At 37.9% G+C, this 25,917-nt stretch overlaps 1 protein-coding gene across 16 annotated transcripts in view; it reads right to left on the minus strand.

Annotated features, from left to right (window-relative positions):
• The window catches only part of rbms3 (RNA binding motif, single stranded interacting protein), a 312,168-nt gene that overhangs the window by 82,446 nt on the left and 203,805 nt on the right, over window positions 1–25,917 (minus strand). For all 16 annotated transcript variants that reach the window (XR_006372710.1, XR_006372709.1, XR_006372711.1 and 13 more), the window contains 2 exons: window positions 8,804–8,961; window positions 52–131 (listed from right to left, as the gene is read on the minus strand). Coding sequence is in view for 13 of the 16 variants with exons in the window: in XM_044138143.1 (XP_043994078.1) it covers window positions 52–131; window positions 8,804–8,961 (238 nt within the window). In the remaining 3 variants the exon portion in view is untranslated. The remainder of the gene's footprint in view (window positions 1–51; window positions 132–8,803; window positions 8,962–25,917) is intronic.

Consider the following 25,917-nt stretch of genomic DNA (forward strand, 5'->3'; position numbering starts at 1 on the left):
AAGAAATGGAAATGCTCAAGAGTTAGGAAAGGCAAAGAAGAGAAAACTCACCTGGGATTCCTGGTGGTGTTTTCAGGTATTTTCCATTGAAATGCTGTATCACAACTTCACACTTCTCTGTTGACTCCATCCTGCAATTGAAAAAAAATTTAAAAATTAATTTAAATAAGCTTCAAATGAACATGACTACTGACTGTGTAATTCTGTAGTAACGGCAAATTTATTGCAAAACAATTTTGCTTTCTTTTTTTTTTTTAGGAAGACCTGTCCTTGTTCTGCAAAGCTCTCTACTTGAGGACTGCATTCCCATTGGCAGAGTAGAATCAGCCTGTTCGTTCAAAAAAGACAGATGGTCTCCAGCGAGACCATCAAGAGTTTGCCCGTCTCTCTACTGTGGAACATTATTGTCTGCATGCGTAAGAAGCTGATAATGAAATTCAGGCCTTTAATGGAAGAGGTTGTTATGCAGCCTGTGTGCATAATCGAAACTTAAAGGCAAAGAAGGACTGGAAGTGCTACTTAAAAGCCTTCACAAAAAATGCAGGATTATTTATGGACAAAGTGTAAAAATGTTGAAAACAATAGCTCATGGATTGTGTACTGAGAGAGAAAAGACATCAAGCTGAATAACCCATCTTCTCTCTCCCAGGCTCTGGATCAAAGTCTGAGAAGAAGTCAAACAGCTGGCCAGTGGGAGGGCTCTGATCTTTTACACCACATGCCCATAAACCTTTCTGCTAAATATTACATAAGACATGTGTATTAGTAAATCAAACACATTTGTACAAACGCACAGCTTGTTTGCATGCAGAGATAAAAAGACATCACCTGTCACTGAACTGTCGTGTTACAATAATTGTCCAGTTTCAAACTTATGCATGTTTTAAAAGTTTTATGCAATGTTTGGATATGAATCATTTAATATCCAAGAGATAAGACATTACTTACAATTTCAGAAAATGTAATATTTCATAGCAAGTGCTTTTTGCAAGATTCAAAGCAATAATGAAAAAAAAAAATATTGATCAAAGTAAACTCGTTTACTTCTCTAAAACTTTGTGAGCTACATCACAACTCATAAACATTTTGTATCCATGCCACTTAAAAGTTGGCAATTTAATGATTTTGTTACCTAAGATTTGTTTAGGATGTTTGCTTTAAAAGTTGTTCCATTATTTATACAAATAATTTTTTCATTGTGAGAAAAATTTTCCTTTTATTCCTGCAAGTCAAAAACTGATCAATAAATGATCAAGTCACTTCTTTGTACAACAAAGGAAATTCTGTAACATCTTTTTCCTAAATCCTTGCTTACCACATTTGTTTTTTTTGTTACCATCACTAGATAATGTCACAAAAATGAGTTTTACAAGGGCTTCTATAGTTTCACTGATAGGTCGATGGGGGTCCAGTCATTTAAGTGCAGAGAGAAGAGAAGTGGTGACAGAACACACTCCTGGTGGAAGCTGGCGATCTACTGATGGGTACATTAATCAACCAAATTCTGGTGGAGGACATTTGGGTTAATGGAGTTGCAGGTCTAACATGTAGTCCACAAACATGATCCTGGGGTTACATCTCTTGATGGTTAAAGTGGTGCAAAATAAAGTGTCATGCCAAGCTGGTAATATCATCCGCCCAAAGACCAAAGAGCTTGGGTGACAGATCTGTAGTCATTTCACCTGTGATTTTCCATTTCTCAGGGACCAGGAAGACGCTGAGATGCAGCAGGGCAATGTTTTTGAAAACACGTCGGACAGTTTCTCTTTGCTGCAGCGACTTCCTTGGTTAATTTGTTTCTTGTTTATTGTAAGGCCTGGTCCAAACCACTGCAGTCATTTTCTCTGGTCCAAAGCAACTTCCTCAGATGTGAAGTGGGCCAAAATTTATTGTTGTTGTATGTGAGGAAAGTTTGTACACATGCCTCACAAAAACTTATGTAAAACAGGCCTGTAACGTCTACTTTAACGCATCAGTCTTTCTCAACAGTAATAAGAGATTTAGACGTTTTCAGTTCCTGCTTGTAAGTTGCACAGACAGCATGTTATGCTTCTTTTAAGGCTGTACCAGTGGTCCAGTTTGTTTGTCTCTCTGGAGGGACACTTTACATGCCTTTTCTATTTTGGTAGTTTATTAGAAAGGCGTGTGCTGGTAAAATCCCAAAGAGCAATGAAGGGAGAGTCTGGCTGCATTTTCTCCAGATCTGTTATCAGCTCTGTGATCTGTTTTTCAGCTTCTGATGTTCAGGCTTGTGGAGGGATGTAAACATCAACCAGAACAAATTAGGAAAACTCCCTTGGCAAATAAAAGGGATTACAGTTCATAAAAAATGACTCCAGGTGAGGAATATGTCTGTAATTCAGTGACATTAGAACACCAACCTTCATTTATATTAAAGCAGAGCCCTCCTTCTCTCCTTTTCACTCCGTGATCTACTTGAAACAACTGAAAGCCTGGCATCAGAAGTGTTTTGCTTCATATATGTTAACCAAACCACCTTTTTGTGAAGAAGAGAGCGGCAGTTTTACAGAAGTCTGAGTTTCCTGTGCTGAGAAGGGGCAGCTTCTCTGTTTTGCAGGCTAGTGAGCAAACATTCACCAGTTGGATAGACAGGCAAGGAGTACACAATCCGCACTGGCGGAGCATGATGAGAATATCTGGATGTTTCCCCCATTGGTGTCTGTTTTAAAGCTCACAAAGAGCTGACTCACATCCAACCAGGATCTCAGAAAAAGACTATGAACTGATGAAAACCAGAGAAAACCTGATCAGAGAGGTCTTCCGAACATTCAAGGGTTGCTCCCTGGTGGAAAAAATAAACAATCTATGCAATGCCTCTATCCTTCTGTTTCCAACCAGGCCCCTATTTATACTCCAAATGAACAAAAATAAGATCAAGTTGTATGTCAACTCTGACCCAATACTGATTTGAAAGCACTCAAGGGCCAGTTACAACAACCAGGATCTGAATTGCACCAGGAGAAAATCCAGCATCAGTCGGACTAATTCAGAAAAAAATCGCTGCTTGTATTCCTCTACTTAGGAGGTTCCACAACCAACTGGTGTGCGATCAGTGGTCTCTCACTCCTGCCAACTTTGTTCTCCATTTTATCTGCCACTTTACTAATTGCAGTGCAGTCACATTAGATCACCGTGATTTTTCTCTAGACCTGTTATCAGCTCAGTGATCAGGGTGTCTAACCTTAATGTGCTTGTTGATGTGGGTGTAGAAAGCTTGGTGCGTACAACACACAATATAATTTACAAATGAGGCTCTTATGCAGATCATATGTAGGAAGGACACCATTGTTTTTGGTGCATGAAAGATTTCCTGTAATACAACGCATTGAAATAAATAAAGGAAGCAAAATCCCATCTTTGACCTCTACTCAGCTGGCAAGAGTTTGGGGAAAAAAATGGTGTGAATGCAAAAAAATGCTGGTCAGCACGGACTTCATGTAGATGTGACAAAGGGTTTTTGCTGATCATCCAAACTGCTAAATTCTGCCATAAGTCCTGCACAACATCTTGAAATCAAACTCAGCCAACCTCTGGTGAGCTTACACTTAGCTTAGATCACAAAAACAGTATATATCATATCATAATATGATGAGTGGGAATAGATGGATTTTAATTCTTACACTGCAACCCCAAAGTCTATTTAAATTTAAAGACACTACCGAAAAAGTCAGTAACTCCAGTCAAACAGTTGGATTTGCTTTTCTGTGCATAAAGAATTGCTATCAAAAAGTTAAATAAAGTTAGGTCACAGTAACATATTAAAAACAAACATTTATATGCATGAATTTGCAAACCTTTGCAGTAAATACATTTCAGATTTCCTTACACAGAAAAGCCTGATATCAAAATGAGATTGTTTTTCAATGCAGGCCCCAGAAACTGCAGTGCCTTTATTATAATATGCTCCCGGAATGTGCAGAATTCATTGCATTCCACATTTTCATGCTTTTTTCACCCACACCTCCTGAAATACTCATATCATCCTGTCAGCCTCTCACTTCTCTGTCCTTTGTCTCTCATCCCTCTCCTATCGCAACCCTCATTCTTCTTCTTTTTTTTTTTTAAACCATAGCTTCTTTATCGCTCTCACCGTCCCATCCATCTTACTCCCAGCCCATCTACACCCTTTCTTTTTGACGTCTCTCTCTCATTCCTCCCTGTCTTTCAACCTTGGTTATTTTCTCCATCGTTCACCATTATACTCACTCTTTTTTGCCTGCTCTCTCTTACTATCCATGCCCTTCTTTTCTTTATCTGTGCATTCCTTTCTTTCCATATAGCAGTCACTTAACATCAGCATTTGTCTCTCTTTTCTCTTGCTTATTACTATTATCTTTCAAAATAAATTATCTTTCACACTTCCTGGTATGATTTCAGATTGACCCTGTAACCACCCTCTTTCACATCTTTCTTTATTTGTCCACTTTTCCCTGACTGCTACCAAGAGGTCAATGCGGCTTAGCTGATCAATAAATATGGTTAGTGGCCTTGAGCCCTTCACTGGCACTCAGAATCAAGTAATTAGCTCAAATCTTTTCAGAGTGTGTTTACATTAGCAGAAAAACAAAAAACTCTCAATACCTAGTATGAATAGTCTAGTTACATAGACTGATTCATAGATAAATGTGTCTTTCAGTTTATCCAAAAGTCCTTTAATTCCACACGTTGTCCCGGATGGTAAAGAGAGAAACGGGCCTACAGCATCACACATATTATGCCCCATGCTTTATAATGGACATAGTCACACCTAGAGCTTTGTGTATGTAAGGAAAGGATTTAGATAGGGTGACCAAACGTCCGTATTTCCTGGGACATGTCCGTATTTCACGTCCTGTCCCGGGCGTCCCGGGTTTTTTTTAGAAAGTGAGGAAATGTCCTGTTTTTTAAATTGCCCTCATTGGACGATTAAATTTACGGGCACTAGGGAACTGAGCACGGCGCTGCGTGTGACGTAATCCCTGAGCCGCGTCAGTGCGGGCAGCCCTGTTCTTAATTCAACGTGTCGTGGTGTCCCCCCCCCCACTCCAACGTGTATCGTGGTTTTCCCAAATGAAAATATGGTCACCCTAATTTAGATTCTCATCTTCTTCCCTTTCAAATTTCCCAACAACGAGGAGGGCCTCTAACGTCCCTTTACCAGCTGTCTTTAGATCCAACCTTGCTTGCTAAGGGAGACCATTTTTCCTTTTGCCCTACTTCTCTTCCTGGGACAAAAATGTGGCTCCAGCATGCTCCAATGGTAGAAATTGCTCCTGACTTCCATTGCAAACCTTCAATTTCCTAAAACAGCTTTCAGAAACTAAGACATGCCTGAAGTAGTGCAGTCATATCTTTGTTTCAATTTCAAATCAGCAGCAAAGGTTTGAGACCATTCCTTTAGTAACCATGCAAATCAAGCTATAACTGGATGGGGAAACACAGTGACCAGACTAAGTTAACCCAGAGGTTAACTCTTCCAGGACAATAATTGACCAGATTTCTTCCTCAGACACCACAGAACCAAAAGAGAAGAAAATAAAACACCAGACAAGAAAAGTTTTGTTAAGCTCTTCTTCTTCCATAAGAAAAGAAAATTTACTCCAAGAGAGAAAAATCTGTCTTAAAGATAACAATGAAAAAAACAGGTACAAGATAGCATTAGCACAATAATATATAGCTAAGCATAACACTAAGACACATCATTAATTCAACAAGTTTTCTTTGATTTGATTTATTTTCATGTTTCATGATTTATTTTTATGGTTAATTTTTGAGTGATAAATGTGTTAACATTAGGTTTTGCATGCAAACGGAGCCTCATTTGTTTCACCTGTCACATCACTGAAGGAAAGTAATTCACAGTCTGTCATGAACCAGGATTGGATCTCAAGAGAGTCAAATATATCACTCTCTCCAACATCCACTCTCCTGCTGAAATACTTGCAGGTAACAGAAGTATTTCAACACACATGTTGCATGTAATTCATGTAGTTCATCTAACGAACTACATGCAACATGTGGTTAATTAGATTCACCATCTTCGGACTAATGTCTTTTTTGAGTCACAGGAGCCATTTTGTTACAAGACCAGATTAACCATTTTTGAGAATCCTTCCTCTTATTTTTACCCCAACATACACACGCATACACGCAATCACACATGCAAACATTAAGACATGAAAAACTTAGCAAATAGTGTTCATTAATTTTATAAACACAGCTTTGACCCATTGTTAAACCTTTAAAAAATTTATTTATTATTGTTAAACAGGTAGTTTGTTGTAATTTGTGTTTGTGTTATCTGATATATGCTGGATGAAAATCCTTTGAATTCAAACCTTCGTCAGTCTGCACTGTTGGTGTCATATTGGTGCAGCTGATGTAGACACAACATAAATAACAATTGAGAGTTTTTGAGTTGGTGAATTCCTGTTACAATCAATAATAATATATTATGAACTGTCGTAGACATTAACATTGGCTAATAACTAGACTAGTTGATATGGTAAACTGACTATCAATATGATCCAGCCAGTTGTCGTTGTCTTTTGGGCATCTCCTACCACAGGGTTGCCAAGGCACAGCAGCCTCTCACACTCACCAACTTGTCCCAAATATGAGCAAGTGTAGGTGAATAATCATTTTATTGTAGTAATTTCCTGTGTCATTAAGATCAACGCACATCTGAATTAAGTGAATGGTATGGTATAAGCAGCATTGAGATTATTTGGGACTAATTCTAAGTGTGTTACTCCTGCATCTAAAAAATTTATAACTTTAACAAAAAACATTTTAGCATATTTAATTAGTTTTTACAAATGGTAAGAGTTGCTAATGCAGACCACACCTTTGTTCCTTTTCTGAAAATGATACTCATGCAATGTTTTATGTTTTGTAAAAACACCATCTCTTGTTATTGTCTCTCCATCACTACAGCAGGTAGAAATCAACCCAGAATACTAGGAGCAAATGAGGCAGGCAGACTGGAAAACAGTCACTGAGAAACAAATCAGCCAGCCAGGCTGTGTGTTGGTCAGTCAGCTGCAGAATCAGGCAGGTAGATGGGGAGGCAGGTTTGGCTTTTCTGAGTATGCTGCTGGTTAATGGCATCAGGTGCTGCTGTCTGCAATGATTAGTGCTGGGGCTGGAGTAATGGGCTCTGATAACAGTAATGGATCAGCCCACAAACACTTAGCTCAGTTTACTCTCTCTAATGCTCCTCACAGTCCAGCCCTCAGCAGCTGCCTGTCTGTCTGTCTGTTGACACAGCTAATGGGAGGTCTACATTTTATGTAGTCCATTGATCTGTTTTGTCTTCTGTGGACAGTTGTCCTTCTGGCTTCTTTTACGGACACATTTTTTATTATAATCGATCATTTCTTCAGTCACCTATGCCTGTATAATAATTTTTTAAACTTGACCTCTCTCACTCCTTCCGCTTTCTGTAAAGATTTCTGATAATCTCTCTTTAAAAAACATTTCGTCTCTTTACAGTGACCTCTAAAGTTACTTGTTTCTCTGAGACCGATGCGTCACACCCACGTCCCTCTCATATAGCCGCTTTCTCAGATTCTCTTTCCATCATGTCTGTTCCTGCAGCCACTGAGGGCTGCTTGAACAGGTGGCCTGTGGCAGGTTGTTGCTGTGCTCTGTTTGCTGGTCTGCGGGAGGGCTGCCTGTTTGAGGGACTGCAACTAAGAGGCTAGTTTTTAATGTGTGTTGTTATATGTGCACAATGGCTTGTATGTGGGATCTATCTGTGCATATGCTTATTTGTGCAGTTGTTTATGTGGTGTGTATGCCCTCATCTATCCTGCTTTAACCTTTCAGTAATAGAGCAGGGAATAGGAGAGGAGTTTAGCCAGAGCAGGTGATTAAGAAAAATCCCTGCAAGATGGCGGCGTGTGGCCGTCACCGGCCTCCTCTGGGTAAACAGGGAGGAATGAGAGCCTGGTGGCTGCTGTCGAGGACAAGGACAGAGTGGTTTATCACTTTGGGGGATTAATAAGCTGGAGAAGAAACTTTCCAAAGTAGAAAATGGAAAAAAAAACTGTTAAATGACAGACTTTGTGCCAGAAGAACAGCAGCAGTGACTTTACAGAGGACCAATAGCCACTATCCATGCTTGTGAAACACATGGACACTGAATTTGCTTTATAAAAGTATCCACTCCTTTTGAAACCTTTCACAATTTATCAGTTTATAACTACAAACTTTATTTATTTTATTGAGGGATATGTTAAAGTTCGGCAAAAAGCAGTATATAATTGTAAAATTTAATGTTAAGGTTAGATGTTTGTCTTTTTCTTTTACAGATGAGAATCTGGAAAGTATGGCGTCCAGTTATACCCCGCTGCTATGATCAACACAGCTGAGTATTGATCGTAGCATTTAAAGCTGTTGGTCTTGGGCTTCCTGCAAGCAGCTTTGCACATCTGAAATATTTTGTCTATTCTTCAAGTGTTGTAGAGTTTAACAGCAATTTTCTGATGTCGACACAGATTCTCAGTGTGTGATGGTTACCCATGTTTATTTAAATCATCAGTAACAATTTCAACCCAAGACAACAGTAGTGCAATTTCTTTTATGGCTCTACAGGAAACTTCTCCGAATTTAAAGAACCATTACTTTGATAAGTATGTGCCATCAAGATACCTCCACTTATTCCAGAGACATAACATGTTTTTTTACTGTAAGCTCAAGTTATGGAAAATTATGGATTTTTTTAGGCTAACTGTTTCTCCTACATCATACAAGGACAAACGAGTCAATTTTTTCCCATTGATTTATGATCTTTATTTACCTGGCGAAGCCGACCCCTCTGCTGACCCCATTGGCATCTCTAAGTATCCTTGTAGAGATGACGTGACCCAGGGGCTTCAGCATGTTCTCCAGCTCCTGTTCATCCATCGACACTGGCAGGTTGGAGATGTACAGGTTTGTGGGGTCCTGCTCTTGTTGCTGCCACGACAAAAAGGGGAAAGTGGGACACAAAGGAGGGAAAAAACATGAAAACCGGTCAGTCGATAACATAATTGTAATGGATAATCACTAGATGGGTTGAAATATGGCAAACTACAACCAAACTCTTGTTAAAAGCATTTGGCCTCTGAGACAAACACATTTATCGGATCAAATGCTGGGTGACTACATCAATAATTTACAGACGTCAAGCTCTGAGCGCATGTGTGTGATCCTTTTAAGGGATTCATGGGAGTGGAAGGCATGACAGTCATGCTAATATTAGCATCTCACATAAGACATATATTTACAAGAGTAGTTTTTTAAATGGTCAAGTTTAGAGATCAAATGAGACAAAAAGGTGAACTGTATTATTGAGCAATAGAGATTTCAATATTTCCAGAAACAGCTCTTTGCTGGGGAAAGCTGCACAGCTGGTGATGGGCTTAGCCTGAGGTAGTTGTGAGTTTCCCCCCATGAAACAGCTTGAGACCGCCCAACCAGTCAATCATCCACTGAGTCAGGCAGTCACAATGTAACTTACTATTCAATCTACGTTTCAAATCACTCAGCGCTTAAATTAAGCATGAAATGGCAGCCTCAGTGCTAATTATGGATTTATGATGTTGTAGGCTGTAAGCACATTAGCAAAGCATCCTTCCTCCAGGTAGTAAGTGACTCATCCAATCGGGCAGCCATCCAGAGTTTCACTGTATGCGAGATACATCGCTGAACCCTTTATTGAACTGCAGTTGAGACCATCATGAGTTAAATATGCCAGGGGCTAATGCAGCGCTATAGACAGCCAACTATGGCGTGGTCAAAAGCCAGGAAAATAAAATGAGAGCGAAGACTTGATGAGATTTTAATGAGCTTTACACCCACTTCAGCACCCACATTATGCTATGTCCTCTTTCAGTCTGAATTTGAGTTATTTGTTTGTAGGTCAAATTTCTTATAAACATGAAAGGTTAAAAATGAACACATCTGAAATCTTTAGAATAAAGCAACTTTTTTGCCATAATGACCTGAACAAGTCTAGAAATATTTTTTACGCATTATAAACTTCAATCCCTTCAATCAGTATATTATTTTATATGATCGTGGTAAAATGTGTGAAAAATGTACAAAAAAATCTAATGCATAAAATGCACTATAATTGCGAGAAAGATTATGGGAGCAAACTCCAAAATAAAAATAAAAAATTGTGTCTGATGAAAACTTTTCTATGAAGATTAGGTAATATGTTTTGGATAACTATGCAAATGATCATTGCTTTCCATTTTCTAAATACATTTAAAATATCTTGACATTTTAAAGAGTAATACAATACAATGTGCCGTCATAAAGTTTCCAGGACTTTTGGAAGAGAAATGGGCCCAATGCATCAAAGATTGCCAGGTATAATTAACAATGAGGAGTTTTTATATGCGTCAGTTTTTGTTTCACACAGTGTTTTTTTAAATCTCAATTTCATCTCCTCTGACCAAAGCACACAGTTTTAACTAAAGTCCTAATATTTATCCAAGTCCCAAAATGTATATTTGTGATGGTTGGACAATGCCTAATAACTAGTCAAGAAACTTTGTGACCCTAAGATTCCTCTTTTTCCTTTAGTAAACGTTTAACAGCATTTGGGATTGATCATGGTTCCAATTAATTTGGTATCAAAGATTTTTAAAGCAATAATTTCTTTGTATGAAAATTTTACAACAGAATAATGTATGTAATGTAATAATAATGTTTTTTTACTGTAAGATTATTCCAATGCAATAATAGATTAATTGCATTTAAGACAATTTACACATTTTTTGTAGTGATGATGATAAATGTGCTCTACCCTATACATATTCAGAAGCTGAAGATATTAATAGAAAAGAAATGGTCTAAAAAAATAATTTCAGGTACAAAACCTTACAAAAGAGCATTGGCTAAGATAAATTACGGTAAACAGTGTGCACAGCAGTTGAGTTTGTTTTCATGTCAAGAAATATTGTTGATATATATATATAAAGGTGATTTAGTGTCTAAGAGAATATTTCATATACTTAAGTTCTGTAAACAGCAGCTCCGGTTAGTCTTAAAATCAGGAATCTATCATCTTCTCAGATTGAGGTTGTGGAAAAACGTCAAACAGTATGAATGTCTTTTCTCTAACAACAGAATCCTTAAAGACTGTATGATTCACAACAGGAAATCGTTTCTCAGCTGGTCTCTTTCTGCATCTTGTTGATGATCAAGACAAGTTGAAGGAGGAGAGGAAGTGTCTCCACCAATGTCCTGCCTCCATATTTCCATTTGCTGAAAGAGGGGATTGGTCTCTCCCCAGATTAATTAGCTCATGTATCTGACAAGCCATGTTTAATCTGATTAAAACCTTCGGGAAAAGGCTGGTGCCCAGGATCCCAGCGTTTCCCCCCTTCAAATATAAAGTGAATTATCTGGCAAACTCCTTCCTCTGCAGGTTTGCTGCATTTGGACGCGTGAGAAAAGAGCTCACATGAGTTCGTATGATGCAGGATCTGAGATCTCAATGAGGCTTAATTAAATCTGCCTGTAAAAAAAAAAATCTACTGTACATGTGTCACTCTACCAGCTAAGTCCTTTGAGAGTGTGTAGCCTTGCAGCTGCACTTTTCTTTGAGTCTCACTGGTTGCGTGAGCCAATATTTTTCAGGATTATGTCAGATAGGCTTCATATCTGAAAGCAGAAAGGAGGTCTGGATCAAAGAGTTAACTGACTTAGTGACTCACTCACTGGGCTAAGCCAATGATACGTCTGTGTGTGTGTGCAGTTTGTGCAGTGCGTGAAGGCATCAGAATGTGAAGTGGTAATTTGGGTGCGTGGGCTAATTGTAGAGGGGCTCCGTTTGCGCGGGTATTATCGCAGGGAGGCCTCCTTTAAGCGCGGCTGCCTCACTAACTTTTCCTCTTTGATGACGTTCCGCACCACAAAGCTCTAAATACCCAGATGAGAAGGTTAGGGGAGAGGAGTGGAAATAGGAGTATTTTGACAGCAAGGTGAGATGGGCTGGCCCATTCCACAAGGAGATTTAATTTCCTTTAATGTCAGATCTTGCACATGCACTGCTGTCAGGCTATGAATGAAAAGGTAATTGAGGTGTGTGTGTGTGTGTGTATCTGATCTCAATGTGATTATGTATGGGGCTTTTGTTCCATTAAAGGTACAGTTTACAGTTTATACTGTATGCTTGTGTATGTGTGTTAGCGCGTATGGTTTTAAAAGCCCCCCTTGCTGCGTGTGTCCATCCCCTCGCCATTGACCAGTGTTGTATAAGGTTAATGGAAAGGCTCCAGGCTGCGCTCAGGCTGTGATGAGCATAATTCCTTCACCTTGCCACCAGGAGGAGAAGAGGAATCAAACGGTGTGTGTGTGACAGGACTGGGCGGGGTGGAGGGGTGAACGACGTGTCATTTCCTGCTGACGGATGGCTCCCTTGCCAAACCTGACAGCCCTGTAGCAGTTATTTCATTTCCACTCCCCTGCTCTGTTTACCTCACTGTAATTTCAGAGAACATTACCATGCTGTGGTGAGGGGGAGGGAAAGTATTAGTGGAAAATAAAACAAAAAACAGAAAAAGCACAATAATTTTTCATTCTGAATATGAGCAGGAGGTTAAAGAATAATAAAAGGTAGGAAAAAGAAAGAGATGGAGGGAGCTGACATGACAGGCAGATATAACACATTAAAGGAAGCCCTTGCTACCTTTTGATAATGCTTGAGGAAAAAAAGACATCAAGCTTTAGAAGTCTCCTTATGTGTCTATGGGGCTCTCAGGGCTGTATCACTTTAACTGATAAAAGTTAGATAGACAGATGCATGTCTTGACCTGGGGCTCTGCATGCAACACTGTACAGAGTAAGGGAGCTGCCCTCACTCTCCTGTCAACACATTTATCTCTCTGTATCTCTTTCGCATTTGTTCGACTTCTTTTCCAGTTTTCTTCACACCACATGCAGTACCTATGTTAAGCATTCATCCTGACGCTTTTTATATTTCTTCATGTTACATTTTCCATTGTGCTTACTGTGATTTTAAAAGACAGAAAAGCAAAGCAATGCAATTTTTTTGTCAAACGTCTCCATACGTTGTAGTTGAGGTTCTGAGGATTCTCTTTTATAAAATGGCTCACACTCAACCAGAATGCATAGGGACCATCTGCAAATAAATGTTAAGTTTTGCCACAGATCTAAACTTTGATTGGGGCACTCTATCAAATTAATATGCGGTAAAACTTTATTTGAATGGATGTGCATTTTGCAAAAGACTGACATGATATAACGCCTGTTATGTACATGATGGAGTCTTTATGAATGTTTACAACTTATCATAAAGCATCATTTGGTAAATAATGACACTTTAATTTCAAAGTTGTACTAAAACTTGCATTAAAAGTGCACTAAAAGTGTCAACCTTGCATTAAAGCTGTCATTATTTACCGAATGATATTTTCTAACAACAGTCAAACATTCATGAAGGCTCCTTCATGTTCACTACAGGTGTTATATCATGTTTATGACAGTGTCATCCCAGTCTTATGCACACCCTTCAAATAAAATGTTACCGAATGCTGCTTGAGTTAAATGCTCCAGCATCGCCTTTCTGCCCAGTTCACGGCCAGAAATTGTGGCAGTTGTATTGCTCTGACACACCATTGCTCTCACCACAGAATTAATGCAAATGCTACTCAAATTTGACAGATTTACTTTAGTCGTAGCATTAATTGAAGGCTGCGGTGTGCAGAAACTTTATCTGTACTGATAAAGACTGGCTCACATCAGGATGTAGAGAGCCTGAAGCTAGAAGTTAAACCAACAACATGACCTACTTTCTCATTAATTTGGCTCACACTGACCCAACCACCTGTGGGACATTGAAACTGCACTGACAATTTCTCTCTGAACAGCCAGTGGATCATTAACTATAGCAAAAATTGAAGAAGCCATGCTATCATGGAAAAAGTACTCCACTGTAAACCAGTGAAAAAACTGACTTTCACAACCATGATCTTACTGCACATGCACCAGTCAAACTGGAAGCCTTTTAAAAGTATTGTGCATACTTGACAGGACTCTTTAAACCCATGTAATCTGCATATTTCAACATCCCAACATTCATAACATGATCGTGTCTTTATCTCAAGCAAAGAGGAATATGAGTTCAGTGAACCAACATACTGTACAGTATATGTACAATAGAGGGAAGTACTTTATGTTCAGCAGTTATAAACCAACCTTTTAATTTTTTTCTAATACATAAAATCGCAAATAGATACTTCACAATATCTGGTTGTAACGTAAGATGTGAAAAAGTTCAAGGGGTATAAATACCTTTGTGAGGAAATGTGCGTCTATATGTGACAATCTGTGATCTGTTTCTCCTCCTTCTTGCTCCTTTCTTCTATACGTCAGTTCACACACGTCTTGCCAAACCTTCCTATTACTACGGCTGCTGTCTCTCATCTCCTCAGCCCTTTATCCATGCTTCTGTCTCCTCTCTTTCTCTATGCATGCAGCCCGCTCAAGAGATTAGAGCTGTATGTGTAATTGGCACTACAGGGGATCCTGGATGCTTCTCTTGTGAGCAAACACACATTCAAACACACTAGACTGCGTGTTCTTGTGTATCAGGCTGTCAATCCTTGGGATAACAACATACTAGTCACTACCCTCAGGTATACCAGTTTGGCCTGGTGTGTGACTAAGCATTGGCTTGGAGGAGAGCAATAAAAGCCAAAGACAATGGGCATTGTGTCAAGTGGTTGGAGGAAACAGCAAGGATGGCGTGGCTGCTATGTTCCTGCTGTAGCAAGATATTTTCTTTTTGTTTATAGATTGAGGATTTAAGAACATGCTATAGATGTCATGGGATATAAAATCTATTCAAAAGACACAATTCCAACCAAGTTGAAGCTGGTATGGGGATGTGAGGGAAGTGAGAGTGATATAAGCTAACTTCAAAAGCATTCTTTTAATTTGTGAGGAGCCAGAGAATGCAGAGACAAAAAGGTAGCACTGCACAGGACCTATCATTCTGTCAGCTGGTAAATCTGGTGGTCAGACAACAGCAGGCAAAGTCACGAGGATGGTTTGCTGCCCTTTGATGAGTGCTTCCCCGTGTTTCTGTTTCCACTTGTCAGCGGCTGGCTGAATCACCTGCTGTAGAAGCAGTTGTCCAGTGTTTCCTCCACACTCTATAATTCTGCGCTGTGAGACTCGGACACTTTATATTCCCAAAACTTTACATTACAGTTTGCTTATTTTAGTGGTAGTGATTTATTGCACAACCAGGCTGGAGTCTTTCCACAGCAAAAACAATGAAGTTTGGCTGGGCATTCTCCCAGATCAAGATATTTACAGTGCTTTGTACACATATTCATACGCCCATAGCTTTTACACATTTTCAGACGATCACAAATACAATGCATTACATAGTGACTTTATGGGACTGTAAAGTGGAAGTAAAAATTAAACATATTTATATTTTAAAAAAAGTGAAAGCAGTATTGTTTATTTGAAATTAGCCCCCTTTCTTCTTAAATGAAATCCAGCACCACAGATTTTAGTCAAAGGTCACTTTAATCTTTAAACTTAGAATAAATACAACTTTTCTGTAAAACCTTCCAAGGTTAGCTTCAGTTCAGGTGGGCTGACTCTGCCAATACAGCAAATGATAGTCTTGTATTTAATAAAGCTGACCTTTATTGAAACATGGCAAGAAGAAAACCAGTTTTGAAATCTATAGACAGTCCTGTTTGCAGTTTCCATGTGCAGAGTGCAAGGTAAATTGTAAGCCTGGACTAACACTTTGTGGCCCATATTTAAAAAGCTCTTAAAGCAGAAGAATAAAGTTGAACTTTGCCCTGACCACACAATGTTCAGGATAAAAAAAAAAAGACAAAACAAAAAACTGTGGCAGCATCATGCTGTGGAGATGCTTTTCCTCACAGCACAAGCGTTCCTTAAGAAACAAGCCCAGAGCGTTACATTTCCAACCAAAGCTGAATCAATAACAAGAAGTGCTTTTCCACATATTCACTTTTTAACAGCTGACCCAACTGAAGTCATTGCTGCTGTTCTTCAGTCAGATAAGACTAAAATTTTGATTTTCAACCTCAAATTTCAGCAATTCTTGTGAAAACCTTTTTCCTATTAAATTAATTATTTTAAAAGCTCCAAATTTTATGTTTCTTAAGTGTGATATCATAAATGTGCAATAAAAGATTAGTCTAATTTTACATGTTTACTGAAACATATGACAATTTGATCTTCCATGAATTAAAACACTAATCAGAGAATCAAATGTTTAAAGACAGTGAATTTCATAACTTAAGAATAGAAATATTCTTTATTATCCCACAATGAGGAAACGTATGAACTTTTGAACTTAAAATGCTTTTGATGCAAGTAATGCAGTATCCACATTCAATATTACAGATTTTTAAGCTTTCAAATTGCTAGAAATTCAGGTGCATGTTGCGTCTTTTAGAATTATGAAGTATGGATGAAACATATTGCAAGAGTTATTACTGTGTTCGAAACATAGTCTGTAAAATTAGTTATGTGTCAAAAAATCAATCACTTCCTGTCATCTGTCCCATTTCAGATTAATACATTTTTCTATTGTCCTGTTATCTGTCTCTGTAAGATACTAAACCGATCGATCATTCTGGGACCACATTGGGATGCTGCCATGATCAATCAGCCTTTAAAGCAGCAACACGATTATCCACTCACAAACAGATGGTGGATACTGAAACACCCAAAACCTAATTTACAGCTCTTACTGCAAAAAGGCAGATTAAAATCCTCTCACATGAAACAAGCTAATTTCTTTAAAACAGACAAAATATAGAAAAACCTGAGTTTGAAAGCTCACCTTGCTCACGCAGCGTTCCGTTTGGCTAGTATTCAGTGGTACCTGATTAAATAAAAGTCTAACAAATTACCATACATTGCCGCAGAGCACACCTTAATATATCACATCATTCAGCCACAGAATTCTTCCCTTGAGTGCAATCCAAACCAATGACAACGCTGTGTGTCCTAGCACCCCAAAGCACTGAGGTATTTAGTGTGGTTTTAAGGCCTACACCCAATTCACACACACTTTTACAGATAATGCCTTCCTGCATGGAGCTCTTGTGCTGTAAGTGTAAAGTCACACATAGACACACACACAAGTTTGTACACAAACATTCACACATTGTCAATCTTTGTCCTATTAACAGCTATGGAAAAATGGCTGTTTGAGTTTCACCGTGTTACGCTGTGATGATAGATGCTATGTAAGGAACAAAACTAGGTGATATATTATTGAGCCTTTGAGAATGCCAACACAGTGGTGGTGCTTTGCTTCACTTATTCTCTCAGCTGGGTCTGCTCTCTGCTGGAGTAAAATATGCATCAAACATGAGGCATAGGGAGAGCTATGGTGTGAAACTAGTTTTTGGTATGTTCAGTCATCCATCTTCCCTTTTTCAAACCAGTGGGGGGCTATTTGGGGGCTGGTGCCAATCTATGGTGGTAAATAGGAAGCAAGTGGGGCTGGGTCAGGTCATCATTTTATTACAAAGCGACAGACAAACAACTCACGACTAAGAGATATTTAAATACTTTAGGACAGAGGAAGAGAAATCAAGTACGGTAGCAGGTGTGAGTGTTTGGTTTAAAGCAAGCCGCAATATATATTTCCAATTAAAGCCCAAGTAAAGTTTATTACATTTCAAATGTTTGCACTAGAAATAGTAGAAAAAAGCTGTTTTTCTAAACTTAGGATCCCCTCCTCTGAATGTGCTCTCTCAAATTTTCAACAAACAATTAAGCAGTAACAACAAATAATTTATTAACTCTTTTCACACATTTCTGACCAACAAGGCTCATAGTAAAGACAGAGGAAGAGAAATCTTTTGATAAATTTGGATTTATCAAAAGTGACACTACTGCTTATCTTAGCAAAATGTTCATATTCCTCAGCTATGAGGCAGAATACGTCGAATATTTTTGAGGAATAAAAGGATAAGGTAAAACAAATGGCAAAATCAATTTTTCCACTTAAATCTATGTTTGGACACTTTGAACATTTGTAGTCACTAAAAGTCTACAACTTTTGCTGCTAGCTAAAGCACACTTACTTTAGCTAGCAGCAAAAGCCAGAAATTTATGATCTATTTGAAGACAGTTTCAAAATGAGAAAACATTAGAAATGGAAGTTTGATGATTTAAACTTAGATTATCTATACATTTTAACACAATTCTCTGGTCAATATCAATATTAAAACACATATCTGGTCAGATGTGTGTTTTAATGATATTTACTGGAATGAAAGTATATACTCTCAAATTATATACTACATAAGGTCAACTTTTGTTGTACAGTGTGTACAATATATCATTTTGGCATTGACACTGCTGACATTAAATAAAATAGAACGCCCCAAGGTGCATCCTTTTTAAATTTCCTTGCATCCAGGCTCATTTTCACTCTTTTTCAGATACGTGATGAACTGATCATACCTTTGCTTTGCAAAACAGACATAACACCACTAAATTATGTCTGCCATTACTGTCACGGCTCATACATTTTGATGCTAGGTTAATATGAATTTAAATGGGTCGATATGGGCTACGCCCGCTTAATCACGACCCTGTGATTTGATTTTGTATCTCCCTCAGTGAGCTAATATTCCAGAGATTAAAATTTCATGTGGAGCTTATATCAAAAATCCATTATTAACATGGAAGATGGGCATGTCAGCCTTAGCACTGTGCTCCTCCAAAAAGGAGACAAAACTAATGCACGCATAAGTGGGCAGTGAGACCTGCATGCAAAGATAGTTTTTGCTATGCTCCCTGTAGACGTAAGGACAAATTCATCCATACTTTGTTGAAAAATTGAGGATTTTCCATATAAGACATTTTGCCCTTACTAGTATTGCCTTAGCTTGGAAGTAGACAACATTCACAAATGTCTTCCTGGCTCCATATGTATTTTCGTCACCATAAATTTCGTATTTTTACATTATGGTGGTTGCAACAACAGCTTATTGTGTTGTCGCCTGGGTAAATGCATTTTTCCGTCTCATGCATCATTCATGATATCCCATTTCGGAGATTGAATTCCTCCTGGCTGACATCATATGAAGGCGGATAGTGGTGCGGAAGGTTTTAGTTTTGGAGAAGGTTTGTGGGGTTGAGAAGGTGTTTGTGTGGGGGTGTTAAAAGCAACTGTTTCGATTTCCGCAGCTGACCAATATGAAGAGCTCAGAAGCAGAAAAAAATACAGTTTGTGCAAATTATGGATGTCTATTGAGTTTGTAGCAGAGCCTCTCTCTTCATCCCGCTTTGTCTGTCAACATCAGATGTCTTTCAAATATTTTACTTTTCATTTTCTCTTTTTTGAACCACTGTTGCACCATATGAATAATTCCTATCTTCTTACACAGACCACGCATTTGATAACAGTTGATTTACTCTTGGCTCAGAGGAAATAGAATACTCAACTGAACAAATGACATTCAGTAACTGCTGTGTAGGACATACTATAAAAGAAAAAAAGTTATTTGGTGGAAAATACTTTTTTAAGTTTATGAAGTGCTGCAACTCTAATATTGCAGTAGTTTCCTGCATATAATTCTCTGTGTCGGAAGAATTATGTGATTAGGAATGAAAAACTTAAGCTCATTTTATTGGGTCTACTGATTTTAAGTGGAGACAGGAAGGGCAAGCATTTAAACACTTTCCATTAGCGAAACAGAAGAATGGCTGTTATTCTTGGCAATTATCCACCTCACGCCCACAAGGTCAGCCCTTCTTTCCTCCGACTATATAGGGCAGCTATGTAGTTGTTTAAAATTCTACTATTTTGAACATATTTATACAAAATAAACTTTAGACAAATTAAATGGGAGATTGTAATTTTAAATCTCTTTCAACGGACACTTAAAAGTTGCAAGAGAACTGATGTGTAAGTTTTTAGCTGATATTAGTAGCCATCTTTACGAGTTACTTAAGGTTTTCTTTATACTGTTAGTAGTTGTTTAAATTAGATAGCTAGAAGAGAAACTGTTCTAAATTAGGATAAATCAATTTTATTTTTTCATTCTAAAATAACTTAATATGTGAATAGGTGAAAACTGTCCTTATGTATGAAATAAAGGAATTCAGGAAAGTCAGTTTAGTTCATCTAAAATTAATCTGTTCTGTTTCAGCAGATTAGTTTGGCAAGACAAGAAATTTGACAAGCTACCATACATTTTAAATTATGGTCTATTACATTGTATTACTATGGTGTATTTTGTGTAAATATTTAACACCAAAATAAAAAATATCTTGTGTTTTTTATAAGATGTCTTGGTAGCTTACATCTGGATTAGTTCAGTGATTCTCGTACATAATTAACACAAAATTAAGAATGAAATGCAAATGGAAGAGAAAAATCTTGACATGAGATGGTTTTTGATGGATATATAAGGCAACATAAATGAACTGACATGAATTATAAAAGTTTAATTAACCAAGACCACTTTAAATAGAATGCTGCGCATGTGAATGAACATGGGGTTTGTGGTTTGTCTGCTACAAAAGTCGACTAAACAGTTCCCCTTCTGACAGGGTCTTGATACAAAATTAGATGTTTTGAGTTTTGAACCAGGAATTTTAAATCTGGATAAAGAAAAATCTCTTGAACAAACACTAACCATCCAGGAGCTCAAGAATTCACCACATCACACTTGAAAACTCCCTAAAAATCCCATGTGGCCGAGCATACCAAATTCTCATCTTCACTTCAGAGAAGCTGTCTCATTCAGCACAGCCCTGAGAGCCACATGTGCTCCCCAGAAGTGCCCTCAATGGGTTTTACCGCATCATAAAATTGTCATACGTGTTAACGCCATGGTGCATGGGTCAAATGAGCCATGGCAGTGGATGTTAAGTGGTTTCAGAAGGTTGGAAATGTCTAAGTGGGGGAATTGTGTTTTTGGCAGACAAACCTGGTTAGAGGGTTTGAAGTCAAATGAGAATGAAAAGTCCAATTTACAGATTGCAGGGCTGATCACATACTTTTAAAGGACAAAAAAATGGTGCCAGGGTTCATGAGATTTACCTTGAAAGCTCTGAACATCTGATGAACATGCTTCTTTAGTGATTCCTGTAGGACTGACAGAGTAGGGTGATGCAGCCAGTCTCTCAGAAAAGAACCCAGAGAGTATGTTCAAACTATCAAGAAATTACATTTCCAGCTTCCCTGGCAAAGTTAACCTCTGAGCATGGGAAAGAAAACCGATTATTGAACCCTGAGTTCAGGAGGAGCCTTGTGGCTTTCATTTGAAGGCTTTGTTTCAATTTTTGGAGCAGCATGTCTATGATTTTGCATCCGTTTATCTTAAGAACGAGCACGGAGTGAAGAAGTGAGAAACTTTGCTGCTTTGGTCATTGCTACCAGAGAGCTTTTATCTTTTAAAAGTATGTGATTAATTCTGCAATCCTTAAATTGGACTTTCTATTCTCATTCGACTTCAAACCCTCTAACCAGGACAATAGTTTGCAGTGATGTCCATATTATTCTATGTTTGGGTGGGTTTTTCTTTTCAATCACATTGATGTTGGTGCATATCTTTTGACTGCATCACCTAAATCCAAACTTTCCACAAAAAAATGAAAATAAAATGCCAGAATATAGATGTATAGCAAACTAAATAATTTGCTAATCTGAATTGTTTTCATTGTTTTTGCACGGACAATAAATTTCCATGAGACGGAATGAAATTAAAGACTTTATTTGAGGACTTTTAAACCAAAACCTGCAACGACCACAGCTCCTGCATGCTCATATTCCTGTCCATATTCATGCCTACGATGGTGAGAAATAGACTGAAAAATTGGCTAGACCCGAATCAGACATTAACCGGCTTGAGTGAGACTTTACCCCTACTGGGATAAGACCTCCTGGCACACACCTAGAATCTACTGGAAGGGGTATTTATATTTGTTCTGGGAATGCCTTTGGATCCACCAGAATGACCTGAAGAGTGCCACTGAATATAAGGAGGTCTGGGTTTCCCTCCTGGTACCGTTACCCTCATGACTCAATCTTAGAAAAGTGCACGGCGTGAAAGGACGGATCAAGACTTTTCAGAAAGACAAATCTTTGGACAGAATTACACATGTTTCTAGTTTGTCTTCTACTGTGTTTAAAAGCAGCCTCTTCCAGTACGTTGACAAGTCAGATTTGTTGCTAAGATGACAGCCAGAATGTGTGAGCCTTTCAGCAGCTTGGTACACCGTCATCAGAAACCCGGAGAGTGACAATCGCTTTGTTTCCCTCTGTGCTCCAACACCTGCTCTCCAAATGGAGGCACAATGCAATTTTCACTTATGAAGCTACTGCAAAGCAAATAACATATGCTGTTTTCCTTCTGCACAAACACATCCTGGATAACTACCACGGGTCATGGACTCATTTGTTATGTCTTAATGTGACACTGCTCACCAGGGAACACTACGACTGGCACGTGAAACTGCACTTTGAAGTTGAACATCATATATCTAACTGCGGCAGAAATATTTTTCCTTAGCTTTGTAACGTCTGCACAGAGACATAAATGCATAGCTGAGCACAGAACCATGGAAATATTGAAATATTTATTACAGAATTATTTCTCAATGGAAAACAGCAACAACAAAAGTAATAAAAAAGCAATAATGGAAGTGTTGTGCAGGGGGAAAGCCACTCGGAACAAATCAGCATTTATGTGAAATCAGTCAGGTTCAGCACTGGAGCTGATTTTCAATTACAAAAGAATGATGTAGAGTATTAGTTTCATTTCAATCAGAGGACAAGCTTTTATAAGCTCTTATGTGCATGCACCTTCATTTCATATTTTACTTATTTTTAATATATTTCATACAAATAATTCAATGGCTTGAGTGGAACATAATAGAACACAATATATTCCTCCTTTCAGCATGCTTTAAATATCTGAAATATGAAGCAAATAAGTAGTTTTGTTGTTTTTAGTTTTTACTATTTGAAGATCAGCTATATATCTGTGCATATTTTGCCTGTGAGGACAAATCTAACCAAGAAGTTGTTCTGGCCCTGACAAAGTTCTGACCTCAGATCGATTCAACTGTTGTGCTGGGATTCTGAAAAAAAGCTGTCCAAAAATGAATTCCTGCAAATTGCAAGGAACTGAAGCAATGATGGAAAGAACAGTGTTCAGGAATTCCTAAAATGATGCGACACTGACATAGTCATACAGAAAATTACAACCTTGAGTTATTGATGCTGAAGGTGGTTCTACAAGGTGTCTAAATGTGGAGTTTACCTAATTTTCCCTCCACTGCAGTGGCAGTCATGGAAACTTCTCTTGGCTGTACATCAAACTGTAAAGTTCAGATGACTATGCACATAGCACTTACCTCTCTGACCTGCTCTAAATTCAAATTACTACTAAGCCCAATATTAAATATTTTCAGTATGACTTCATATGTCGCACATCTTGAAAAACTACATAATTCAAAGTATTTAACCTGGATAAAAAGTAGATGGAAACATAATGGTTCTTACTGTTTTTCTAGAAAATACTGTTGATTTATGCTGATGGTAATGTATTGGTAATTAGATATGTGTGTTAATGCCTATTATTTTAGCTTTCAGAGATCTTTAACATTTTCTAAACATGAGGTGCATCAGCCTGAATAACCAAACTAAGAGATTTCTAGCTTCGACTTTTAAAAGTACCACAAAAACACGAGGAAAGAAAATGAAAAACACATAGCTTGGGCTTACAGAAAATGCCAAGTTGTACACTAGTGAGAGTGTCATTAGCAGCTCATGACCTACATGAAAGGAACGACTGCTTGTTACAGTCTAATTATCACTCTAAACGGCCTGAAAGTGTGGTGGTACAGCGGGGAGATAATGTGTTTGTTACGGACTCTAATGACATAGTGAACGCAAACCAAAACACACCCAGGGTGTTCGGTAGAGCTCAGTGAAAGAATCATTTCTGTTTTATGGAATCAAAATATATCCTGTGCTGTTTTTTTGTTTGTTTGTTTGTTTTTTTAAGTGAAGATTTAGTTATTTAATAATATGGCTTTCATTGACAACCAGGTGATGTAAAATAAGATTTTTTTTTTAAAAAAAGTTACAATATGCTGTTATAAATTCAGTACAAATTCCCTCTGTGGATGCCATTTTAGCCATTTCTATAAGCAGGGTTAATCTACTTGATTTTGATTTGATGAGCTGTTCTGATTTTAAGACATTTTGTTCTCATTCTTTGTCTTGAGTCATAAAACCAATGACATTCTTTAAACAAAACAAGCTAATAAAGTGTTACTAACACCTACTTTATCAAACCTCTTTGTTCTAATTTCTGTTTTGAACAAAGGAAAATGTAAAACTAAAGCAATTTTCTTGAATAAAATGTTCTATATTTTTAGAAAAAAGTAAGAAAGAAGAAATAGTTTGCAGCTTAACAGCTAAACAAAATCAAAAATATCTTTGTATCACTAGTGTCAGTTTGTTGAGAAATGTAAAATGAAGAATAAAGAAGCACAAGAACAATCTTTTTATCTCGATACTGAAAAACATTTTTAAAGGTTTCTAGCTATAAAGTGGCACATGTGACTCCAATGCCGGAAGTATCAGAGTCCTGCACTACGAGGTTCCTACCTGACAAAATCCCTTTTTGGTTAAAGCCCAAGTGCTGACAAAATTGTGATTTATGTAAAAATCAAGATTTTATTTCAGCTATGCTTACCTGTACATTGGTCATAGAGAAGTGGCATTTTGCAATAAGAGGAATCTTTGATCCACTTCTCATCCTTATACCTGGACTCAATCCCTGCCTGCAGCAGGTTTGTATGAAGTAACAGAACTCAGACGCAGAAATAACTCTGCACAGTCCATCAAGTGCGAGAGTTATGAACTCAAGCTTAAAATTGTTACAGCTAAGGTTAGGGGATAGTAGCTTTCATTCACTCACAGAACTTAGTTTATGGTGCCAAGAAGAGATGTGCCGAGTTGAAATTTGTCAGGTTAAAAACAGCATTGTTCAGTTCAAAATCCTTCAAAAAAGGAGGTCATTCAAGAACATGCTCAGATGAGTGTGTTCATCAGCAAAACTGCTGACAGTAGATTATGAGAGTCTCCTTAAAAGATGAACAAACTGAAAGATAGTAAAGCCATGAGAGGAAGTCTGGTGTTTTGTAAGGCAACAACATTATGACTCCCAGACAGAAACCATTGGTGATGGCAGTTGAGGCAAAGATAAAAGTGTTTACATGTCAGCATGTCAGAGCAGAAAAAAACGATGTGACATGACAAACATGTATGCTGCAAACATGGAAAAGGATCATCTCCTCTACAAGTCTTGATACTTTTGTGAAGAATAGGACAAGAAGAAGCTTGAATAAAGATTTGTAATCTGAAGCACATTTGCAAATCTTCAGAGAAATTATTACATGTGTTCTCATTTGAGAATTTCCATAATTATCCCATCATTATTATTGTTACTCAGATGATATCATCATAGTAAATGACATTGTGAGTGCAGTCCCCAAGTTGATTTTGCCTTCATTAAACGTGTTTGACTATTCCAAATTCAGTTAATAGACACAGAAAACAAATCAATAAGCAGTCAAGAGGCGATACAAAGCTTCACTGCACAAGGCTGTGCAACAAACAGCACCGTTAAGTTAGAACCACAAACCTTTCTCATAAAGCCTGTATCCAATCATTTTCTGCTCATCAGTGTGTTGTCTGTGCAGCATCTAATGAGCTCCCAGTTTCAGATCACAGCATATCTAGGTTGGTGTCAGAGCTGTAAATTAAAACTTTCATTTTAACATGATGAGGGTGGGGGGGATCTGATCCAAGGCAAATGCGTGTTTGCACATCTTATTTATTCCCATACAGTAATA

The sequence above is a fragment of the Gambusia affinis genome, linkage group LG14 (assembly GCF_019740435.1).
Source record: "Gambusia affinis linkage group LG14, SWU_Gaff_1.0, whole genome shotgun sequence".
NCBI classification, from domain to species: Eukaryota; Metazoa; Chordata; class Actinopteri; order Cyprinodontiformes; family Poeciliidae; genus Gambusia; species Gambusia affinis.